Genomic DNA, 25,566 nt, shown 5'->3' with positions numbered 1-25,566 from the left:
TGATGCCAAAATAGCATTGACAGAAGGTATATTTTGTGACTTGGCAAAGTTTGAGTAATACTTTGAGTGCCAAAGTCGATTTTTGTTGATTTTTGTTAAACAATATAACACCAACAATTTCTTTTAGGTGTGGACAATTTTTTCTGCCTTTTCCCAAAATTTTGGTCAAAAAGTGAAAATTTATGTCCAGTTAGTCCAAAATCATGGAAAATATTAGAGAAAAATTCATAAAAATTGGTAAAATGTTGCCCTGATATTTTTGGGGAAAAAATTACAGTGCTCAAAGGGTTAAATACAGCACACTGTGTGGGCAAAACTTGACTTGACATGCAATGCCACGGCAAGAAATATTAAAATGAATAATAAATCAATAAGACGTCAAATTCACATAAATTGTTGCTTTGCCTACATGAAATGGGAGAAGCCATCATTGCTTAGCATAATAACAGACACGGTCAAATCACTTGAATGTAAAAAGAAATTGATCTTGCAGAACAAGAAAGTCTTAGAAAGAATGCACATTTAGCCTTTGAAGGCAAGCAAGAACGTTAAGGGAGAAAGTCTCGCAAAAAATGTGCATTTAAATGAAGTCTTTGTAAGGCTGGTAAGAAGGTTATACTGGCCCAAAGAATTTGCATGAGAAAGTATAATCCTTTTCACCAATTAAATAAATCTTCGACAAACACCGCTGATGGGCAGCAAAGAATTTTGGGATGGGTAAGCACGTGGAATATCAAAGCTTACAGCTGTGAAAAAAGCTAGCATTGAATGTATTGGATGTTGACTGACCCAAACAACCATGGTGTTTCACATGTTGCATGTATGTGGTAAATATCCACTGACACCAATACCAACCTGTAACTGTTAGTTGCGAGTACATGACACTGACAGATTCTGTCTTGAATATTATGAACTTGCCAATGTACACCTGCAGTCCTGCTAATACTGGTCAAAAATTGCCTTTTGTTCCCCGTGGCAAACTTAAGAAAATCTACGAGATCCAAAACCATGAAGTTATATACAAATTTATTTTGATATGCTGAAAATACTGACAACTAGTAATGATTTATTAAAATTTCAAAACTGTTTCAGTTCCTTAGAAAATTACAACTCATTATTAACTTCTATCTATATCTTATTTTATTACAGTTTATCACTACAGGATTGTAAACAACAGTTTAAGCTCCTACCATTGACCCGGCACTCCTTTTTTCCCTCCCATAATGCATCACAACACATTATTACCCGTAGCTAATTACCATATGGTTGCATATACCATAATGTATAGATGATTGTCTACTGTCTATGATAGATGGTCATTGAACAATTTTTGTTTTGAAATTCTATAATAAAAAGTATCATATGTAAACATAATCCATCTGTATAGCTTAATATGCTGGTAGAAAAATCCATCGCAGTTGTGCGTGAGAAACTCTTTCATTTCGCAATGTAAACACGTCATTCTGATAAAGGGTAACACTGGGCATCATCCCAGATAACAACGGCAAATTTGGCATTACACATCATCCTTCATCAACAGGGCGAACAGTTAAATTAATAACAAACTAGTAGGTCAGTGACAATTTCATGTTGATGAGTTGCCAAGGATTCTGCCCTGCCATTTTGAAAAAAAAATTCAATTTTACAATAATCATTTCCTGTGTTCAGTCCTGGACATCATATCATATATTGACCAAGCTGCAGATTATCCTGTCTATTCTATATCAATTTCTAATTTAAAACGCATGTGAACGAATTAGCATGTAAACGTATTTATGCATCCTTCACTATTAAAAACACCACATTCATTCAAAATACTGCAATTTTTACGAGAGTTTTATTGACCGTTAAAAAGATGGATAAGAATGTTACCTTTTCAGTGACAGCATTTTGACAATATTGTGATCTTGAATGAGGGTTGTCAGTGGAATGGAAAGACAGAACAAAACGGAGGTAATGACCGTAGAATGTGCATATGGTATCTCAATGCATGAAAGATACACGGGCCATTACTTCCCAAAATTTCAATATTAATATGTGACACTGTAGCAGCACAATAGCTCTGTTATTTCAGTGTTTGAAGTGGAGGCTGTATTTGCAATGCGGTTCCCGCCCAGCCTATCGAACCATACGTGCAGGCCGGTGTCCATGCCCGTGTCTCTGTGCATGTAAACACTCAAAGATCTTTCCGAGGTACCATGCGAACACATCCCAGCTTCAACAACTGGTTCAAACCCTGACCCAGTCCCTCTGCAAGATGTTCTATGGGGGGTGCATATACTTAGAGGGGGGGACTCTTAAGGGGTGGGGGGTGGCTCACACATTTTAAGCAGCAATCTATTGATATGTTAATAACCTGTTAAAAGGGTGAATTTATGAAACAATCAAATAAGCAAATTGTATATTGATATGCTAATCAATAAGACAATCCTATCAAATCTGAGGCTTTGGCAGGATTTTTCATTTAAAAAAATTGGAAAAATTAAAATGTATGTGATATCCTATGTATGAACTGACACATAAAATAGTAAGAAAGGCATCTTTAGATGCATGGGAGGACTCCACAGCACAACTAAGATATTACATAGCACCATTTTGCTGACCTCTCGTGACAGGGCCGTTACCATTGCCTTTTGAGGTGTTTAAGCCCTTTTTAATCATTTTCAAGACAATTATGGCCAATGCAAAGGGGAATGTGCAAGAAGGAAAACACAATTAGTATTCTGAGACTGATGAAATCAGTGAATCATACAAAATGACAACACATCTGTAGACGTTATCATTGGCACAAAATATACAAGAAATGCAAATGGTGATTTTCCTATTCACTGATTGATGGAGAAATTTGTACCATAGCCACGATGACATGCAGTGAGATTTTCCATTAACAGTACTAAGTTTTATCATAATCAAACTCTACAGTATTCTGCAGTGTGACTACCTGTTTCTGTGCCTTTAGCTCATCTAAGTTTTTACATGGGAACTTTTGGGACAAGATATATTATGGTCATTTTAAGTTAAATATCAGCAAGTAATGCCCAGCAGTGGTTTAAACAACGCAGGATGAGTTTATTGGTAATTTAAATACTGCATAAAAAAACAACCAAAACATGGGATTTCATCTGAGATTTTAAGTACATGCATTTTCATGCACACATCTGTCTATATCCAATGATTCTCACAGATAGCTGTTCATGACTTTTGATTCCAAACATGAATAATTCCACAAAGCAAAGCATGGCAGTTTCTCTGCTGGGGTTCAAGAAATACCCAACAGACAATACCAAAAGCATGATTTGATCCCTAGGTATTAACAGAAAAACAAACAAACTGCACGTACACACACAGTTTGAAACCCTGATCTATCTGGCCTATCATATAGTTGCATGACTTGAGTTTCCAAGGTGAAAATTTGCAGCAAAATTTACTATGTGTTTTCTCCGTTAGTAGAATTTCTTCATTATCATTATTGATTTGAACACCTCAACACCTGTCTATTCAAATGACTTTACATGTCTTTGGGATATGTGGACTCCAACTGATGAAATGCAGAAATTCTCCCAGAGCTGAAACAAGTTGTTTGTAAAGGAGAACTGTATAACCTTGTTGTATAGCTTTGCTCATTTTATGACTGAAACTGTACATTTTAACAGGAACATCTTCAATTTCCTGACTACATAGTTGAGAGATTTGTTTGTTTGCTGATTGTTTACACTGTTGTGTAGTATCCTACTCTTCAAATGGCCAAAAAAAAGGGTGCTGCTTCCTCTTCAAAGGGGGAAAAAGGGGAAGTAAATGAGGGGAATGACCCTCAAGTATCTCCATCATAAAACTGAAATTGCTTGTATGTAGCATGAAGAATGCTCTATCGTACTTGGTGGAGAATGAAAGCACTGGAAAAGGGTTTTGTTTGCATGAATGTAAAGACAAAAGACGAAGTTCAGCATGAGGAGATGGACGTGCATAATTCACACATGTACACTCAGTCAGACTTCCCTCATCTCTCTCTCTCTCTCTCTCTCTCTCTCTCTCTCTCTCTCTCACACACACACACTGAAGTCTGTAAGATTGCGTCTTACCTTTCTATCAGTATCTTCGAGTGGATTCCCTGAGTTATAGCGAGGTGATTGCTGCATTGGGTACGTACTACTACCAAAGGATTCTGAAATAGGAAAAATACGACAGAGATACACCGCTGGTTAAAACCATGGACGTGACCTCGTGTGTGGCACAGTGAACAAAACTGGGTCCGTAACAGTCAGGGTTTGATAAGTGGATGAAGACAGAAAAAAACAGTGTACGCTTGCTTTCCTCTGCAGTATTTATTGTTGAAATGTGAGGTTTACTGGGATGGTATCGACTGAACCCCTTCAGCTTTAAACCTTGACACAGTGCATGTAAAAATGGATTGTGCTGTCAATAAAAGATGTACCACCCTACAGTGAAAACAACTACCTCAAGCGTACAAAAATTCTGTCAAGCACAAATTTAAAATTTAAAATTACATCCACTGCAAAGTTTCATATAGGGCTGGAACTTCATGTGTAATCTTGCTAACGAGCGCACTTGCTCTTTGAACATTCTGGACAGCGGGGATTTGTATTGTATACAAGGACGTGTGTGAACCCATTGATTATTTTCTGATCTGATAAATAACGTCTTTGTATGCACCGTGTGTTACATTTATTAAGATCTCTGATATGCCCGAACTAGGCAAGTGCAATATGGCCAAGCTGACACCCCACTTAAAGAGTATGCAAATATCAGCTTTCCACACTCTCTGCAAACCCACATCCTATCTCAATCATGTTAGTCCGCTTCATTCCATTAACATTTCCATGTCTTTTGTCTCCTCCACAAATTGTACAGGTACCCTTACCTATTAACATGCCCTCCCCTCTACCAACACATGACGCCAATCATGAAGGGGGTACCCGATATGGCTAGAAATCATTTTCATTGGTTGAATGAACAGTTTAAACTCTTTTGGTTATATCATTGTGTCTGAATAATATCATATTAGTACACATGAATCATGCCTGCACTTATTCCTTCATTCTTTCATTCACAGAACAAACTTGAAAGAGTCGGACTAAAGTGTGGTAATGGCTGTGGAAAATACGGATACACAGAAAAATGAAACAAAGAGACACAATTCTTGACGACCAAAAAGCCACAGTCCACATTGGAATAGACCTCACCCATTGAATATGCTACATGTGTGACCTTTGATTATGATCATGAACATAAAAAAAATCCTGGATGGACAAAGACCATTATATGGTACACAAATTGATTGCAGAATTTACCAGAGTGTTTGTAAGCTAAATGTACATTGACTCTTTACCTTCTCCCTGTCATAAATTGCAATTACTAGTTCGAAAGAATATCCCAAACACAATCTGAATTTCGGCCACACCTCACTTGAGCACTAATCCTACTCAACATATTGCGCAGTGTACATCTTTGTGTGCTGTCTATAATACATCCAAAGATGTACAGTTTCACTTCTAAAAATTCACACCATCATAACCAGAAATATCAGCATGTTACATACCATTCTAAATTCACGAAGTAAGTTCCCTAGCAACAAGGCATGTCAAATTTCCTTTATCCAATGTGATTCCAGAGCACCTACGAGCCAACATACCATATATGCATGGTTTTGAAAGGCATTTCTATTCCACAAAGGTGCAAGCACTTTTCTGTTGACACACACACATCAATTATGGGAGCTTTATGTATATGTGAGGCTGGTCTAGGACAAGGCCAAGGACAGGTCACAATTCAGTATAAAATACTGTCCATGTGGGCAAGCGGGCACAGGGTGTACGTGCTGTGGAGATAAGCACGAAAGGGAGACTACCAAACTGATGTGAATGCAAAGTACAGAATTATTTCTGATGCATATAAGCGAAACAGGTACACAAGTAGTGCTATATGAAATCATGTACGAAGCTTCATTAGTCATGTACTGCCATAATGGACAGGCATAATCTAACATGAAAATTTGTGAGGTGTGCGAAGACATTTCAGGAATATGCATCACCAATGAAGGCATTTATGGATTTAGCATGTCCAGAGTAGATTTTATACATAAAAGAAGACTTCATGTTGCTACATGCATGTCAACAAGCCCAACCTGTACACGGAAAATGGCAGCCAGTATATCAATAATAGATTACATGGAAATATGGTAATCAGTCCTGCATTCTAATTTTTCAACAGTAACAAACAGAAATACATGAAAGATGGCAGGCATGGACTGGACAAACATTACAACTTTTGTGTGATAACTGATCGAAATACATTTAAGCTCAAATTGCCATCTGCTGTTACAGTCGCATGTCAATATTGAATCTACAAATGAAGACCTAGTTAATTAATTTCCAACAATTATGAGATTTTACCTCATCACACGCAGACGAACAAGAAAAGCCCTCACAATTTAAAATTATTCCCAGCAATCTACAATTTCAAAGACTGTAATGATATTTGTAGCTAAAAAAATTCTTATCTTTTGGATTTAATTAAAATAGTGAGTGGCAGCAAAACTGATTACAGCTGGCAAAACTTCGGCATTCAAAATTTGTTTTCGTTTAAATTTAAAACCCCTTGATTGGAAATTACTAGCTCATCAAAAGGTGAAGGTAACTACAGAAACCAGGCAACATGAAGATGTCCAAGGATATTCCCAAATGTCCAATTCAAATCAGACACTACTGAAAAATTATGGGGTCATACGTAGGTAGGCTTGGTAAAAGCAAAGTTACTGCAGCAAAGTTACTAAAGCAATACATCAAAAGCATCAATCATCTTGTTTATCTGTTTAATTTTCTGTCGAAACGGATAAGTGCCATTCCCTAAAATTTTCTGGTGTTTCTGAACACAGACCGTGCATTTTACTGTGAATGCTGTGGTGAAATACAGAGCAAGCAGTTTAAAGAAAGAATTTCATAAATAAAGTGACGCAAACGAACCCTGTTAAAAACAATGATTTTTTATGATGCATAAATTCAGATAAATTCATGCAAAAAACATGTTGCACTACTTGGGGCACAGATTACATACAAAACTGTGAGGTAACTTGTTACGTATGCTTGTACACGTGTATATGTTTAGACTCATGTGCACACACCTGTATGAGTAATATAACTACTGTGTGTATGGTCTCAGTCATAAGTATGATGCACACATCACAGATTAAATGTCCCAAGATAAACATGAAACTCATCCATCTTTTCTCAGTCAAATATGCTCTTTCAAAAGGGGCCATAAAATTTGAATTTCTGGTTAATCTTCATTATCTTCTTGAATTTCTGGTTAATTTTCATTATCTCGTGACCGAGGCCTATCGTCTGGGAAACACAAACATTAAGCATAGCCAGTTGGTGCTGAACAATAAAACTGCCAGGTAATGTTCGCTGTAATTGCAGGCTGCGCTGGGGGAAGCATGTCAAAATCAATGGAGATATTCTACCAGGATTATTTTAGCCTATTTGGGATGCTGGACCACATGGTTCGGCTGTGCTGAAACATAGGGGAACCTGGTGCGAACAGATGTTTGCATCATTATGTCACTATTGTAGCAAATTGGTGGCAAGTGAATGTATCAATTCAGCAGCCAACATGTGTTGCAACAAAGCCGCCATCACCATCTACCAACTGACCCTACATGCTGGTAAGCAGTTTCCACAATGGCGGAGGACAGCCCCTGCACCACAATGCTCCAATTGTGTGGCGCCTGGCTTCAATGGCTCAGTTTTGACTGACGTAACCTTGCCGTGTATGTGTGAAGTCAGCTGTAGGAATGAGACGTGTGTGATATGCTTTCTTTTTTTTTTTTGGTCAAAGGATCCAATGCATCAATTATTGAATTAGACTGGCTGTTATTATTGCAACATCACAAGACAGTGACAGTGCTCAATGCACTGCCAGAAATAACTACCATGTTAACAAGGTGTTTGACAATGGAAGAGTCCATGGGTCATTTCCACATGTTCCGTATGTTATCTAGTGATGAGGTTGTCTTTACATGCACCAAATGATTTTCTATGTGAAGTGCAATCCAAATGCTCATTAATTTGGACGATTCCCAACATTTTGACATCAACACTTTTTCACCAGCTTCATATCATATTTTTTCCATTGTCCCATTAATCTACCCACAATGCATCAGAAATTATCATCTGATTTTGCCAGGATGTGAATGACAACACACATACAAGCAAATTAATAAATTAAAATTTAACCACTTTATGTGTGAATCAAATCGAAATGAACAAGACAACATGCTAGGATGATGGCGTATCTGCACAGTGGTCATTTCTGCTGTCATGAACAATATCACACATATTTTATACGGCTGTGAATGATCCTTCAACAAAGGTGTGACAATTCGAAAGGCCTGGGAAATACCAGATGAAGTATGTCTCCTGAGGGGGTGGGGGTTAATGGGACTGAACACTCCTACATTCTGATGAAAAACCATCAACAATTTGAGAAGCAGGAGAATTTCATCGAAAAATATTGTGAATTGTGTGCCTCCTGCACACAGTCACATGAAAACGATAATATACAAGTACAAATCACCTGGTTTAATTAATGCATTACAAAAAGTATAACATTCCATGAATTACATATCAGCTTCAAAAAAAATAAAATTACTAATTGTTGACATTTTGACACTTTATGTTCACAAAATAAAGCAGAATACTTTGAGAAATGTACAGTTACAATCATGTCTTCTTCCATGAACATTTTGGAGTGGCAGGAGAAACATAAGTTGCAAGTCTTTTTTAATAGAGCTCAAATGTTTCAGGTTATTTAAGTCCATACATACAGATCTTGTAATCCATGTTGTGCTTGAAGCCATCGGATTCAATGAACATCAAGACGCATTGACTACATTTCACCTGCAAGTCATCACTTTGTAATTTGATATCTCGGAACAAGGTAATTTGATATCTCAGAACAAGGTAAGAGAGAAGTTACAGCTGTTCATGGGAGTAGAACTGTCCGGTGTTCTATGGAATCACCCTGTAGCTTACACTGTTTAGTTGCCACACGGTCACCGAAGACCTAAAGCCTCAATTGCACCTATTTATTTGGGCAATTCTGACTTTTCTGATGACATGCATTAGGGACATGCATTTACCATGGCTTCTTTCAGAAGAAACAGATGAGAACATCTCCTAAAAGTGAATTAATTTTAGGGTTACGGGGGAAAAATGAAAATTATACAAAATTGGCCTTTGTCATTGCTTGGAAGAGGAACTTGGAAACAAACTATTTTTTTCATAAAAAAAGACAAACAGGCCATATTCATTAGAAGAAATAGGAAAAGGTCAGACCCATTTCCAAGAATTTTTTGAAGAAAATAGAATATTGTCAAAATACGTAATACACTCAGATTACCAAGAACTAACCCAAGCACACTGCAAAGCTCTTCGATATGAAAGAGGTGCTTTTCAAATGACTATGCAGGCCTTGCTATTTTACAATGTTCAGACTGGTGAGACCATCTCGGTGAGACACATTAATTGTTAGCAGTGTAGGATATATTACAAACTTAACACAGTTTTTGAGTTCAAAACAAAGGATAGATCCTGGACCAAATTGTCCGGGGACCAAACTATCCGGAATGCAAGATGAACACCAGAGGACGAGATAATTTCATTTCTTACCTGAGACATATTACAGTCAGGTATCTAAGTTTAGACAAGGTATGATGATTATAATAGAGATTATTTTTCATACCAATTCTTGTGACTTGGCTATCATTAATCATCTGAGTAACTTCTTGTCATCAATATGACTGACTCTTTTCACAGAGTTACTCAGCTTCGAAAAAGTTGAGTCAGACACGAGAAAACCCTCTTCAACTGACTGCATGCATTCTAACAGGAATTTTTTAACACAAGGTATGTTTGAATTTTGTAATACCTTTAAATAATGGATATCTTACCTCCTATAGGGCCACAGGGGAATGAGAAAAACCATGTACACATCCATCCTATCATTTAAACAGAAAAAACAGTTCTTGTTCCAGCATTATAAGAGCAGCAGCATTACTTACACTTTCATGTTCTGTTTTGGCATAAACAGAGAGAAAATTCTGAACTGCCACGAAAGTTTTCTGACAGAGAGCACCACCACTACTTCCAGTTCCCAGCATCAGTAGCGTCAGTTTTTGTCCTTTTATTAATGCTCAGAAACTGAAACTACTGAAAAAGACGATCACCTAGGGCCGTCTTCCAGGTGAATCCAGATTCAACTGTAACCCTGTATACGTCCATACCAAACCCTTCAGGTGATTCCTGTACACACAACTTTCCACATCTAGCTGCACAAGAAACTTCCACTATGTTGAAGCAAGTCTAAAGGCATTTCCAATATTGGAACTTCTCATTGATATCATCATTCCTCATGGATTTTCTACAAGTTGATTGGTGACAAATTCCAAACACCAAGAATTCTACACAGTCCCCTACACATAAAGAATTCTAAGATCAGTGAATTGTTTAAAAACTCAGAACAATTTGCCCCTTGCATGGAAAGATTTCCAAAAATTTCTCACATCATCATAGTGCAAGTGTCAATATACTCACAACCTTTATACATGGATCTAAGCTGCATGGCACAAACTTTCTGATCTAGCTATCATTCCTGACTTTTACGTGACACTTTGATGTCTCTATGAATTTTTGATGCAATTGCAAATAAGGCTTGCAGTTGTACAACTGAAAATGGAAAGAATCCAAATTTCACAACACTTGACACATGTATCGAAATGAACATGGTTGACGCACATGAAAGTTTCAGAATTATGTCTCTCATACTGCAAGATGGAGGTTTCCTCTCTGGCTGTCTTAGTCTGTAGTAACACTAATACAAAGACAGTTTTTTCTCTTTGGCACACTGGTATATTTGTTCACCATGTTCACTGGGAGATTTAGCCAGCAAATATCACTGAAGCAAACTCTATTTGCATCACGTACCCAGCATCCAGAACAGATGGCCAGTTAAACGTCTGAAGGTTTGTATATGTACAGTTTGTGCCAGTGTTTGTAAAACTTCCACTATACAGGTAGCTACAACATCAAACACATTCCTTGTAATTCGTATGTTATAAAACTAAGTGTGGGTATGCTTGAAGAGTATTCACGACTGGTATGTGTGCCATGTTGACACGAAACATATCCCATGATGCACTGCTGAAGCTCAAATGACCATTTGTCGGTGCAGGTAGAGAGAAAACCTTCCCTCTCGAATTGTTTTCCTCTGGTGAAACATGGCCAGATTTCAGAAGAATCTCTGTGTAATCATGTTTTGCTTTTTACCCATGGCAAGGACTTCAATTAACGAACAGATAGGGAAAACCAAACAAATTTCAGAACGTACACACGGTCACCATGGCTGGCTGTGTGACCGCACTGAAAGCTTTGCAAACATCCCATGCATATTGACACTGGGAATGGAAGAGAAAACACCACAAGACGGAGCTGAAACTCATAAATGAGATCTACATTCTCTCTAACGGTGCGATGAGTACATTTTCCATGCCACACAGAAAACACAGCGCTCACCTACACACGTCAAGGTTACTCAATGAGTGATAGTGAATAACTGCTCTTAGGATGATAGGCTTTTTTTACATTGGAAGGTCAGTCCATACAAATGTTATCAAATTATCAAGTCTTCACACAGTGAAGGCCAACATTTCAAAACTTTGTCAAATAGGTGGCACACTGGTTGAAGCATTCATCAACATCAACACAATGGAAAGAAATAAACACATAAAAGTATGCTAAACATAAACATTAAACCTTTCCTGTCCATTGTCAGTGATTCCCACATCAGGTTTTTGGTTGGAGAGTTTTACAATTTATATAGAGTGTGTGTGTGCAATTTTTTTAATCATTCTCGATGGTCACAGATTATGGCTCAATGCCACAAACAACAAAATGCCGACAATGTATCATCAACACATTCTTGTCCATAAAATATGCAAAGGAAGTGCCCAATGTTGAATAGAAAACCCATTCAGCTCAGTTCAAGCCTTTTTCACAAAAATTTCCAACATGTGCCGCAACTTCCAACATGATGTGAAAGCAGCTTCTTTTTCCACCGTCTCCTTTTGTTACCATGATACCAGCAACAGTGTTTATTTTTAATCATCTCACAGCATTCATCTGTCCAGTTGACTGAGCGACCATTGTAAGATTGACCTCAAGACGTGAATACTACTGCATGTAAATTTGCTCCTTTCTCTACGAAGAAGTTCAAACTCCCTGCCATTGACTCTGAGCCCCTGTGATAACACTACCCCCTCCATTCATCCACAGAGAAAGAATGAATTCTTTCAGTCCCGCGCTCCTCAAAGACATAAGCCTGAATGTCATTACATAATATCCATTGCTTATCACCTATGCAGGCCCGTGGGAAGAGTATGCACCTCATAAAAGAAACCAACCTCACAGCAAATTCCCTTCCATGTTTGTCAAAACATTTAAAATTTAAATGAAAGGCCGCCAAAAGTACGCTCACGCCTACATTTCTGTTGAAAGAGTAGCTTGAAGTCTACTTTATCGGAGCTTCCACCTTTCCTGTGTGCCCAGCTCGACTCACCTGCTTCCCAAAGCCTTTCTACTTGGAATACCTTTTGTTCATGAAAATTCAAACTTACGGAATGTCAGCAGTACATTTTCCTCCTCTTTGCCATTCAGTAGGGCTTCACTAACGCATGTTGGCAATCAGAAAGTCTTTCCCATATGGACGAAACGAGTATGGCGTTTACGGCAGCGCCTTGCATTTAAAACCAAACTACACAGAAATGCTGGCACAAATTGAATAGGGCTTCATTTCCCTATACAATGTGAAGTCTCAGCCAAGTTAGGGGTGCCAGAGTGTACACAATAAGACTCCCTGGGAGCACTCACAATGAGGTCTTTGGTCAACATGGCCGATCTAGCGCTTCATCTCACAACAGCAGTGCAGAGAACAAAAAAGGCATAACTGTGGTGACATGGAACTGCCACGGTCTAAATCTGTGCCTGATTTTCTTAACAAATCTCTATCATCTGTTGTTGAAAAAGTTCAAAAAAATCATGGCAAAACAACGGAATCTTTGTTAGAAAAGAAGGATATTGAGGTGTCCACCTGAGACAACACACACATTGTTGTGACAGACTGGCCTTGCAGAGCATTCAGGGGTCACAAAGCCTGTGTAATTACAGCTTTGCCGGTAACCAATACATCACAAGCCCCCATACAGTGCTTTTATCATCAATATCCTACCATGCCATAGACAACCATGCACCAAAGACCTACTGTTAGTAGGAGAAAAAAAAACAGGCTTTAACATTAATTTTTCATGAATGAAGAGCAAAAGACATTTCATTATTAATTAAAAATGTTCGCTTTCACTTGAACCATACCCATAATAGGCTGGTGATTATATAATATGAGGTATCATGGGTGACATAAATAACAGTGCAATTTGACGAATGGCTCAATATGGCTAGATAGTGGCATTGAGGAAAATGCAAATTACCACATTCAATCCAAATGCCATGTATTTAGGTCCAATCGCATCATTCAAAGTGACGGGATTAACCCTTTCACCCTATTTCCTTCTGTGAAGGTCCGCCTTGGCCATGCAAAACAATAGGGTTCTACCAAAATTCAACAGTGAAAGGGTTCAACCACACTATGGCAGGGAGGATTTAACAGAATGGATCTCCCAGGACGTGGATGGCGCAATGTACCAGATGATATCAAATTAATGTTCGGTTAAAATACTTGATAGTTTAGCATGCACCAGTGTAGGGTGTTGGAAAAAATCTCTTTTCCTCTAATAAAAGGTTTCATCACTTAAAATTCTTTCAAATAAACCCTTGATCACTGCAAAGTAGATTGAGTTTATTAAAAGGAAGTTGACAGGAGTGAGGATGTTTGAGACAAACTTCTGGAATTTCAATTTCTAAGAAAACAATTTTTTTGTTGCTGTCCCTACAAGATTATACAATAGTTGTCAGGACAGAGTGGTAAAATTTTCATGTCTTACAAAACACAATTATCAGTTTTAGTCTTTTTGGTTGTTTGTTTGGCTTTTTTGTTTTTTGTTCTTTGCTTTTTTTTCTTTTTTTTTGGGGGGGGGGAGGGGTAGGGAGGTTGAACACATACCGTCCCAGTACAATTTGAAATAAATCCACTTGTACAACTTTGAAAACAGGAGCTTCGTTTGCATTAATTAAGCAATAAATCTACGTAGGAATTCACTGTGGGTATGTCATGAAAAGGGAAAAACAAAACACATAGCTTGGAAGGCTAATCTCAGAGAATACAGCTAGCCACATACCTACAATACCGAACAACATCTTGTTGCGGCAGAACAGTATGGGGGATGGTTTGTTTCAGGGCGTGGATTTATTGTTCTGCTCTGCCGACTTTTTCACAGATGGAAACACTTCTTTGAGTGAAATGAAACGCATGTCACTTCCAGACATGAACTAGAGAATTACCCTTGATTTGTATTCTGGCATCACCCTGACAGGATCATGCGCCAATTTCATCTGATATTACTAACACTGACATTGGACAAAATATGAAATCAACACAAAAGAGTTATAAAGCACTGTGTGGAGTAACCCGCCTTCAGTAACTTTTCAGCCCTGAAATGATCAGCAGATACCGTGTTCATGTTGGCGATTGTAAAGAGTGAAAAATCACACGCATATGCCATCTATCTATGACGTCCCTCCCGTAAAATTCTTTGATGTGTGCCCTGTGGTTTCATGGTTTGGACATAGTTTCAGGTCTCCGACAGTTGCACCTTGCATCTTGCACTGTTGTAGGATTGTTGAGTTGGGATTTCCTCAGCCCATTTTGAATTTAAAATCATGCATATCCTGTGATTAATTCAACTAAAGAACAGAATTCCACATGCATAAATTTCTCATATTCTCAGAAAAATATTACGATGCATGGTGAATTTTACTTAGGCATCATGAAGCAACAATGGCTAATTTTGAACCAATGAAAAGAAAAGCCCTGAATTTTTCTCATTATACATGTAACAAATTGTCAAATCTTTGATATTAATTTGATTTCATACTGATGTCTTTGTTTGGACAACTGACAGCGAAATTGTTTACCTTTCTGCTTGAAAAGCTTTGAAACTCACAAACTTATTGTTGAAGCAGATTACTATCCAGCTGACACCCTGCCTAAATGGATGTATCCCAGAAATAGACACACAGTAAATGCATTGACGGGTCATTGTAATATTAACTGTACCTAGAAGTTAATATCTAGAAGGTCGATTCCCTTTGGGAACTATCCACAAACACACAATCACATCTGGGGAGCTGGGAACAACATTCTAACAAAGGTTTTATTCCCAGAGAAGGAAATGCTTTGCATCCTCCAAATCTGATGCAAATGGTCTCCGTCACTGCATATTTTCAATGAGCAGGCATATCTGTAATTCAGTTTTTAATTTCGTCTTTCTCACGGTAAATTCAGAATGGTTTACAGCATTTGGACTCAATCCTGCGTATCTACGGTGAAATGTTAGTTTTCTATGTGTTTCTTCAACAGCCTATTGCTAGTTACTTGAAAACACAGTCCCTTGAAAAAGCAGGCTGTGTTGAAAATAAGGCAGACAGCAATTAAGCCGACCGGAACCTAACCTTCAAACTACCCATGATTCCTTGCAAGTTTTCTACATGTACTTCATTTTGCTTGTCACTGTGCAAATAATATGAGCCTTGATCTTTTCAGAAGTTTAAAGTCAATTTCAACTAACTGGTAGTGCTAAACAAGACTGTAAAACTGAAGTTTTACTTTTGTAGTACCTACAGTAAGGTGTACTTTAAGGGGGCAAGTACAGTAGCTGTAGCTTTTCATGATTTTTTTCATTATACTTATTTTATTTTAAATGTCAATTGCAAATTATTGTTCTACTCCCCAAGCAATGTTAAAACACTTGTACTACTCAGCTGGCCAACACAGCGTCTATGCGTGTAGAATGCACTGTTATTGTTTTTATTTAATTCTAGTCCAGGCTACAATTCACTTGTCAACAAAAACAATGCAGATTACACACTTGTACAGGCTACAAGCTGAATAACTTGTGCATCTCAACATGCTTTGGGTGAGAAGAACACGAAACTGAATGCATAGCAGGAAAGGTTTTACTCTATATGCTGCACATTTGCATTCATCAGCTGGTAGAAATCAAGAGCAAAAGTATCAGTTACATGACAAATGTCAAGGAAGAAGTCAGATTTGTCCTTGCAATTTTGCATTGGTTGTTGGTTAATTATATCAAGCCTGGAAAGCACAGTAACAAGCGATCTTGACAATGCCTTAGGCAACAGAACACCTATATTTTAGATTTTATATAATATATTAGAAAACAAAGGCAACCAAGCTGGTGGTTTACATGTTACGATGTATGATATGTTTGGAAAGCAACCTTCCCCGAAAAATGACAAAAAGGGTTGCTGTAGTCAGAAAATGGAAGTAGGAAAACAGAGTACAACAGAGAAACAGTCAAAATACTTCTCCTTCAACAAGCTGCCCACATTAATCAGGTATTAAATAAATTTTGATGGCCAAAAGACAAAAATGTTAATATAATATGTCAAGGTCACCTTTATTGAATGAATTGTGAGCAATTGGGTGCTACTCCCACAGCAACCATCACCATACAGCAATCTAGTGGAAAAGGGGAAATAACTTTTTCTAACTTTTACAACTTCTGTGACATTATTGCAGTAACACATTAACTCTCATTACATGATCAGTATAACATGATATATATATATATATATATATATATATATATATATATATATATATATATATATATATATACTATTATATATATTATTCACAAATGTACTACAAGTCAAGTCAACAAGTTTTTGATCCAGTATGAATATATGGCTTTTATGATACAGATTCGCAGCTAAATTTAGTATGTGTTTGGGCATGTTGATTCTAAATACTGAGGGTTTAACACAATCTGCGATGTAGACTGATAGAGATCCTGTTTCCATGGACACACCTACATTATTGAGGGATGTAGGGATGAGAAACATAGTAATATTGTTTGTTGCTATTACCCTTTACTACAGATTCATACTTAGAACACTTCCAATTTGGCAAATAATGTGACTAAAATTGAAGCAACTGAAAAAGTGACAAAATTTTTAAAAATTTTTAAACTTTAGCCCAATCTTTCTGCAAGGAAACTTTGAACCATTCTTTTCTATCATTAAGAATATAAACAAGTGGTCAATATGAAAAGTGTTGGATTACAGAAAAAAACTAAAATTTATAGACACTCGAAATTCTAAATGGCTACTGTACCTAATTATGTTACAGAAACTAAATTCCGAGACTAAATTTCACTTTTCATAAACACATGCAGATGGAAACTTCACTTTCTCCACAGACTTCAAAATGAGTGTCTAGAAGTAGTTGACCAGAAAAATACTGTAAATATATGAGTTTCTGAAAAAACTTGCCATGGCACATTCTACCTAATCAAATTTATCTTGCAAATTCAAATAATCCTTCAGCTCAATATTGCCTATGCCTTCACAACATTCGGCACTGAGTAGTGAACAGTTCCTGTTACTCAGACATACAGAATGTTTTTCTCGTTCAAAACCAAGTAAACTACACTAATGTTCTACAAATGGTCACTTCTAACTACCACACTCTGGTGCAAACACACAGCTTTTTCTCTCAGGTAAAGGGCAGTAGCTGTTTCTTTTGATGATTTTTTTTTCTCGCTAACTTTAATTTTTACTGCAAGTTCTCATCCTACTCCCTAAAGCATGTTGAAATTCCACAATTCAGCTTGTTAACACAGCATCTATATATGTAAAATGCACTGTTATTATTTATGTTTGAATTCTAGTGTGGACCGAGAATGCAATTCATTTGTCAACAATAACAATGCAGTCTAAACACGTATAGGCTGAGTTAATAAGCTGAATTCTATGTATCTCAACATACTTCTGGGAGTAGAAAAAGAACCTGTAGATGACACTGAAAGAAACATCATCAAAAGTTACAACTACTGGCCCTTTAAATGCAATGAACAAAAACAATTTTTAAACAGTATGTCACTCATGTTGACGAATCAATGAGTATTTTGCCAACAACATTTGTGTCCAGAATATTTTACTGACTAGACATACAGTGTTTAGAACTGTTGTATTTATTATTTCACTATACCTGAACAGGGCATCTTCTTGAACAGTAAAAGAGAAATGTCTGTAGCTGCCATATATTCAGGGTTATTCTGGGGCACCACAAAAGTGGGAAACTTTCAAAGATGCATTCTGCACTATAAACTATACCTGTTTTCCACACCAGAAATAATATTCACAATGTTGCTGCTATTTAAGTGAGACTGATTAACTGAAGCAAAGGATAGCTGATATAGCGTGACCTCTCTGAACTGCTGTGAGGTGTACAAATACATATACCCTATTTAGCCGTGGTAAATCGGACAAAGAATGCCCAATGTGTGGTACCCACACCAAAGTCAAATCCCACCAACACCATGAGGATTACAAAACTACCACAAAACATGGACTTCCAACTCACTACAGACCATCCTATTATCAGGAAGATAAGGGTCCTTGCAAGGAAGTTCTTCACAAATGTAAATGAACTAGGGGGATTACATTACCATCGCAGCCCACATGAAAATGACCAGAACTGCATCACATGATGGATGTGTGCCGCACACTAGGTTATATATGCTAGCATGTTTGCAGGTTTGACCTCAATAGCAAAAACATCCCCATGCAAAAGCAATTCTTTCTACTCCACTAAAAGAAAACAGCGGTTGTGGACCTAATAACCACATAAACTTGCCAAATATAACATAACATCCACGTAAAAATAGGAACTTCATATAATACTCTTCTGCATCAGTGCTTCTGAGAATGAAATTTTGATATGATGAAACAAATACACTATATTATTAGTAGAAAGTAGTTGCTAAATTTAGTCTACTAATAAACCCTCCTCTACGACGGTTTACCTACTTGTAAACTTTCTATACGACAAAACTTTGTCTCCTACTTGGTGCTTTGTTATTATACCATCTACAATTTTGTAAATTCTGGATCTCTAGTTTGCACTAGACTTGGTAGAAGACAATGAAAAATTGCTTGTCGACTGCAAAGGCCTTTTTGCATCAATAACCAGTATTTTGTGATTCACTGAGAACAATGTAATTCTGCCCTGCGTACACATTTGAGCTGTCACATGCATGGTATTACATTAGGCGATTATATTACTAGTTATGGCACATAATTTTACCATGCACGCTTGCCTCGTCGACAATTTTCTTCATCGTTGGAATGACATTGCTAAAACACATTGCTATTGAATATACAAATATCTCTAGTTAATAGGGAAAGAACGAGTGAGAGAAAAACAGCCAATTTTCAGTTTACCTTGGTATGACCTCCTCCGTGCAGTTGTGTCTCTAAGATCGTAACCACCGTGGCCAGAATTATTTGGCGAATGAACGAGTTCAGCGAACATGTTTCGAGGATTGAGGGGCGACTGTGGAGAATGTCGGGTAAAATTTACACTCGGCGTCGGAGTCCTTCGATTGAACAAGTCTCTATTTGGTGAAAGATTCATTGCATCTGGTGAATTCCGTAGCAATTCGACAAAATCGGCCGCCGTGTCGCCAGTGCTGGCATTTTCCTCGTCAAAAGGCGTCTGCCCATTCGTGTGACCCCCAGCAGCGTGTAGAGGCTTTCGTCGTTGTAGCCTCAGAGGAGGGCCTTCTTGCGTAGCAATTGGCATATCCGTCCTCTAATAGTCTCAAGCTAAAAGAAATAGCTTATGCGAAACGTCACACACACCTCTACAACAGCAAATCAAAGTTTAGGTGGAAATTTCTGCCTCGAGAGAAGGACGGGTACTCAAAACTCTTTCGGTCGGGTAAGCTGTTAGAATATGTCCACACGATCATCGATCCACAAAATCTATCAATCGACGTCCCCAGTCGAAAAGTGGCAACAACTGAGCTGTATGCGGCTCAGTCTGACGGACTGCTTCGAATTGTTTTAAAAATTAAAGAAGTGATCGGTAACGAATAGTTCGGTAAAATCCTAGACACGGACCGTTGTACAAACTACGCGACGGCTAATCCGACCCCACCGCGCTAATATGGACACTGCTGCCAAATGAATGATCAACACACATACGTTCACGTTACACGTAGAAGGCACAAAAAATCGGCTTTTACCTCCTCGAATGAGCTGAACCGAACGTCATCCTAAACAAAGAAAGTCTCCAATTATTTCGGCAATGTTCCTGATCAAAGTAAACGGTCAGGGCAACAGCAAACTAAGCAAAATTCGGAAAATAACTAGGCGCTGTTGGCCGGCCTTCGCAAGCTTCGATATCTCTCGTTCTGTATTCAATGACAATCATGGGTGTATTTTTATGTGAAAAGTTCAACTTCCGGTGGCCACCAGCTTGTTTTACGTCATATCCGTCATGTGTTCGGGCTACTTCGCTTGCCTGCAACTACCGAGTAACTCACTATTAACACCGTGTGACTCAGGTTGTATCATGGTGTACGGCGCAAGGATCCAACATAGTTTTTTTTTCCATTTAACATACTTTTAAACGTTTTCTCGTCCGACTCAATTTGATTGTAATTTGAATAATGTTGAGTCACTTTAGTTTTACTGGTTTTACATGTAATTTTCATACTTCTGTTTTTTCCAATTAGCTTTATTATGCCATGGTCAGAATCAAGCATGTAAATTTTGGAGAGCTACATTTTTTTTTCAAATTCTAATCGAGTTTATTTTTGTAAATATTTTTCAATCCTGGAAAAAACTGCAAGAGGCTCTGTTTGTTAAAATGATGGGGCCGGGATGCAAAACAGTGATGGTTTGTGCCCTAAAACTATTAAAATCTTCTGGAAAGGGGGGAGGGCTATGAAGCAATTCCACTCGAAATCATAACCATAGCTGAACGTCCATAGCTATGTTGGTGGTTTTCTGACGAGCTTTCTGTCGATAACTTGTCAAAGTCAAAATTAGCAAGAAAAATGAAAACCTATAAGAAAATTAACGTCAAAGCTAGCAATAGAACTAGTACAACTAGCATTGCATTGATAAAATATTAACCAGAACAGTTGCTCCGAGTACTGTAAACTGAAATGATATGAACAGTCTCGGTGAAGGGAGTTGATAATAAATTTATGACAAATATCGAAGGTAAAAAATATAAACTAGCTTCAAATAGAAAGTTTGATTGAGGAATTTAATTTTTGACTTCAGCCCAGTTGCCTAGAATCACCGTGATCATTCTCTTGATGGTAACAAAGGAAACTGATACGTGTACGTGCGTCACGTGTTTCAATGATAGTGGTAATGAACAGTGCACTTGTTGCGACAAGGATTCACATGTCCACAGTCATATAGTTCAATTGTATTTGATATTTAATTTTGGGCGTCCATGAAAAGGTTTTCTTGCCTTGCCTGAGTCATGTTCGTTCGAGAATCAAAACATGCATAATAAGAAGTTTTTGTTATGTGAAGGCTTTACTTTATTGATATTTAATAACAAAAACCGGTATCACAAAAAAGGACAACTTTATAAAAGTTAACAAAAGCATCACTCTTTTTCAAACGCAATGCGTCAAACTTTCATCACGTAAAGATCAAAAAATGGTTGCAAACACAAAAGACAAAAAAAGATCATGAGGATTATGGATTCTGAGAGGCTTTTATATGTTTGGTCTTTGTGGAGTAACTGTGCTTTTGAACCCTGCACCATGATGAAACGAGTTGGTGAATATTACATGTATTCGACACGTACATCGCCTGTACATTTGACTAAATTTGGATTTAGATGCAATGTCCTCAAATCTTAGGGTGAACTGTGTCTTGCATAGATGTATCCCAGGAGATGACAGCGCTGATTATTGTCGATGATATTTTCTTGAAAAGTCATATGAATTTTCTTTTTTGCAATTGCACCACTATCTTACATGTAAATAGCTATACGTGGCCAACAGGGCTGTGTCAATTACTCACAGGCTGTATATAGGCCCATAACCACTACATAGCCGTAACACACAACCTTGCCACGCAGAGCTGTATCTTACATGTAAATATGCCAGCTATACAAGGATATTTACAAAGTAATGTAGGCCTAAAGCGCAAGATTCACTCGCTGTAGGCGTACAGATACATAGACTAGAGGACAGGTGGGTAGGAGCATGGAGGTAACTCCATGGTAGGAGGGACTGTGACTAGAGACTAGTAGAGTGTTCTAAACAGCGCCACGAAATGATTTGTTTCAGCATGAAGGTACTAGCTGCTGGTTTCAGCAAAGCGCAGTATGTAGAAAGTATAGGGATAGTATTTACTGCGCTGTGAAAGAAAACAATCCTTGTTTTTCACCCGGGTTTTTCAATCACACGTATGCGGTGTTTCACCGTGGCGTGGCGAACTGTTGAGCGATAACCCCTTCCCATTACCCTCTATACTCTCTTGTGTCTGTGAAGTACCATGCAGCTCCATGAAAGTACATAGGTTCTGCATACAAACTATACTGTGAGTATACTATGGTGAAATGTGTGTTTACTTGTTATTTGCATACTAAACATGACGTCACAAAAGATACAAACGCAAACCAAACAACGAAGGAACGACGCCGTGGAACGAACGATGGTCTAAAACAAAGAAACAAAAACTACGAAAACGCTTGTGAGAAAATGCACTGTGACCTCAAAGTACCATGAGAATGGTAAGAGACCCTAAAAGGAAGAGGGGATTTCTCTGTGAAAATGAATCAGAGCTTTTCACGGAAATTTATTACAACAAATTTCCCTGAAGCCCAAAATAGAAATAGCGTCATCAAATATATTTACATAGCGTTTCTGATTGGCCAAAATGATCCCTCGTGACACAATACTTTGTATTCATTGGTTAATATGCTTGTACATAATCAGTCGAATACAACATTTCTTGTCGAGGATAAGTTGGCGTTAGTCGAAGAACAACTCTTTCCAGTGTGTGGTACAGAATTTGTACAAATTCGTGCGTATTTTGAGCGCATTTTAGCGGTAGAAGTTGTCTACTGACAGAAGAGTGCACTCCACCAGCTGTAGTGCTTAGAAGACAGTCCGGTTGCGTGAGAAGAACGTTTTGATCGGTTGTTTTGCCGTGTGAAAAAATCGCCATTTTGTTTCAGTTGGCTCCCAGTGGGCACATTGCCAAAAGAAGAACGACTGTTGGGTTTCTTCATAAAGTGAAGAGAGCCGTTGAGTTGAAACTGTTCGGTGAGGTTCCTATTGTAAATCTCGCTGAGAACTGTTTCCAGATTGGTAATTAATGCTTCGCTTCACAGAAACGTCATCCAGGACGATAGAAGCGGATACGAAACGACGAGCACGTAGGCAGTGCGAAGACAATAGGACACAACTCGGGTTCAAAGTACATTATACATGACATACAGTATGACTCCGGGAAGCAGTCCAAGTACCAGTACTCGAAACATTCAGAATCGACGTGGAGGCAACACACCCAAGAAGTATAGGGATAGAAACAGCAATACACCTTCCCCGAAGCCTTGTAAGAGCTACAACGCAACACCAAACAGTAGGGCTTCGCCGCGTACAACAGCGGATGTTCAGAACAACAACAGAGTTTGGAGTTGCCTCAGCACTCCGAATCGGCAATCACCAAAGCCGTCCACCGTTACCAACAGCAATAACGAAAGTCCCTATGCCGGTGCTAAGTTTAGTGACCCTCCGTCGCCCAAATTACTGCCAAAACCGCCAACCCATTGGGTTGAGTCCATGAAAACCAGAAGGCCAAGTATAGATAATGATATTGTTGCTGTGGGCGTAAATGAATGCGATTTAATGACATGTCAACTCAAAATGATGCTCAAAGTAACCGCATGAATTTACAGAAGTCTTTTTTTTAAGAAAAAGAGTTGCCATTTTTAAAAAAGGTGTCTTTTTGATAACAAAATTCAATTTTATAAGAAGATTTTGTATAGACTATGAGAAATGTCAGAGACCAAATCGCCAGATCAGGATTTTGAGGGACGTGTTGTTGTACATAGTGTACATGACTTTGCTACGTACCTTGTACTTGTTGTTTGTCAACTCTGCATAAAAGATAGCTTTTGGTGTTGCTTTCACAAACAAGGCAATATTTTTATGTATGTTGAAAGCATACCAAGAAGCTCCATGAAATTAGATAAAATTAGCACAGGAAAGTGGTGTTCAAATTAGTGTTGAAATTATAAATTTTGTAGGTGGTATTAGTGTAGAAGTAGATTTTTAGGTTCAGGTTAGTCACGGCAAAACTTTACCATTCCATTCCCACAAATTTCCAGGTTTCATTTCATTTTTTCAGGATGAGCATAGCTTTAAAGGTGCAATTGCTAGCTTTTTTTGTTCTTTAGAGTGATAGTTATGCATGTGATAATCAGTCTGTCATTTGGAATTCAGTCGGTCACAGGTCATGATTCAAGACAAATCGAAACCTCCAAATATCTGTATATAGGTAAACTTCCAGCAGTTCCAATATTTCGGCCATTTTGAAGTCTTGTAGAGGATAATGCAATACAGTCAAGAAAACTTTCATTCATTCCTTAAAAAAGGCGATTTATATGATTTCCATCTTGTTGTTAAATATTCAGGATTCCTACAGATTTTTATGAGAGATTTTTAACGTTTGATGTAAATACTTCAGGTTTTGTAAGTTTATACAAAATGAAAGTTTTCTTGATATGAGGTGCTATTGTAAATACTTCATATGAGTGTTTTATCGTTCAGTTTAGGTATTAGTGTAGGTCAACGGTAGGGCAACATATGAGGTTTTCAGGGAGTTTAAAAACTAAAACGTTTCGGCCAGCCCTTTTTCTAAATTTATTAGATACCAAAAAGAAGATAAAAGTTTTGTGCAGTTAATGTGCGTTAAAAAGTTTCAAACAGTTAAATGAAAAAGAATATTCGAACTTGTAAATATGGAAATTATACGAAGAAAAGCATTCTCACTGCCATTGGACATTGCATCAACTCTATACGATGAGTACATAAGAAGATTACTATCACCATGGAACTACTGGAAGACATGCTGTCACACGCACAACTATCAACAGTCGCATTCGTCGCACAAGTTGCTGTGATCTTCTAGAATACAAGCTTCTTTCTTTTCTTTATATCATCCTATCACCCATCCATCCCGGTCCTTTTCAGGACCACACATCCTCCAAAAAGAGATATACCGTTAAAAAGGCTTGGTCAATGACTTAGGCCTCTAAACACTGTGTGTGTGTGTGTGTGTGTGTGTGAGAGAGAGAGAGAGAGTGAGAGAGTTTGTTCATGAAGTGGACTGTATTCAGTGTGGTGAGTTGAGTCTTCTGAAAGTTGTTTGGGTCATTGTGTGCAAGTGAGAGCTTGAACTGCTTCAGTGCTTGATGTGATGTTATTGTTTGCATTGCCTTCTTTCAGGTATCAATCCAGTTTACCCAAAG

At 37.9% G+C, this 25,566-nt stretch overlaps 2 protein-coding genes across 6 annotated transcripts in view; one reads left to right on the top strand and one right to left on the bottom strand.

Moving 5' to 3' along the window:
• LOC139120530 (E3 ubiquitin-protein ligase RNF38-like) overlaps window positions 1-20,508 on the bottom strand; it is a 50,223-nt gene extending 29,715 nt beyond the window's left edge. Inside the window, exons 1-2 of one of the 5 annotated variants that reach the window (XM_070684997.1) lie at window positions 20,300-20,508; window positions 4,080-4,162 (exon numbers count right to left, since the gene is read on the bottom strand). In XM_070684997.1, the coding sequence (XP_070541098.1) occupies window positions 4,080-4,136 (57 nt within the window). In that variant the 5' untranslated portion in view covers window positions 4,137-4,162; window positions 20,300-20,508. Of the gene's footprint in view, window positions 1-4,079; window positions 4,163-5,557; window positions 5,731-12,630; window positions 12,977-19,493 lie in introns of those variants that run through there. The other 4 variants (XM_070684995.1, XM_070684996.1, XM_070684999.1 and 1 more) reach the window with 4 other exon arrangements.
• Window positions 20,509-23,533: 3,025 nt separating this feature from the next.
• On the top strand, window positions 23,534-23,983 carry LOC139119555 (proline-rich nuclear receptor coactivator 2-like). The gene has a single exon (XM_070683397.1). It carries the CDS (start codon window positions 23,534-23,536, stop codon window positions 23,981-23,983), a length of 450 nt encoding a protein of 149 aa, XP_070539498.1.
• Window positions 23,984-25,566: the final 1,583 nt, after the last annotated feature.

This window comes from Ptychodera flava, chromosome 20 (genome assembly GCF_041260155.1).
Source record: "Ptychodera flava strain L36383 chromosome 20, AS_Pfla_20210202, whole genome shotgun sequence".
Classification (NCBI taxonomy): domain Eukaryota; kingdom Metazoa; phylum Hemichordata; class Enteropneusta; family Ptychoderidae; genus Ptychodera; species Ptychodera flava.
The sequence above is the reverse complement of the archived record's forward strand: the minus strand, read 5'-3'. Positions and strand labels throughout refer to the sequence as shown.

Bases quoted from the DNA above. Each gene is read 5' to 3' on its own strand.
- LOC139119555 (XM_070683397.1), top strand. From the start codon at position 23,534: ATGACTCCGGGAAGCAGTCCAAGTACCAGTACTCGAAACATTCAGAAT.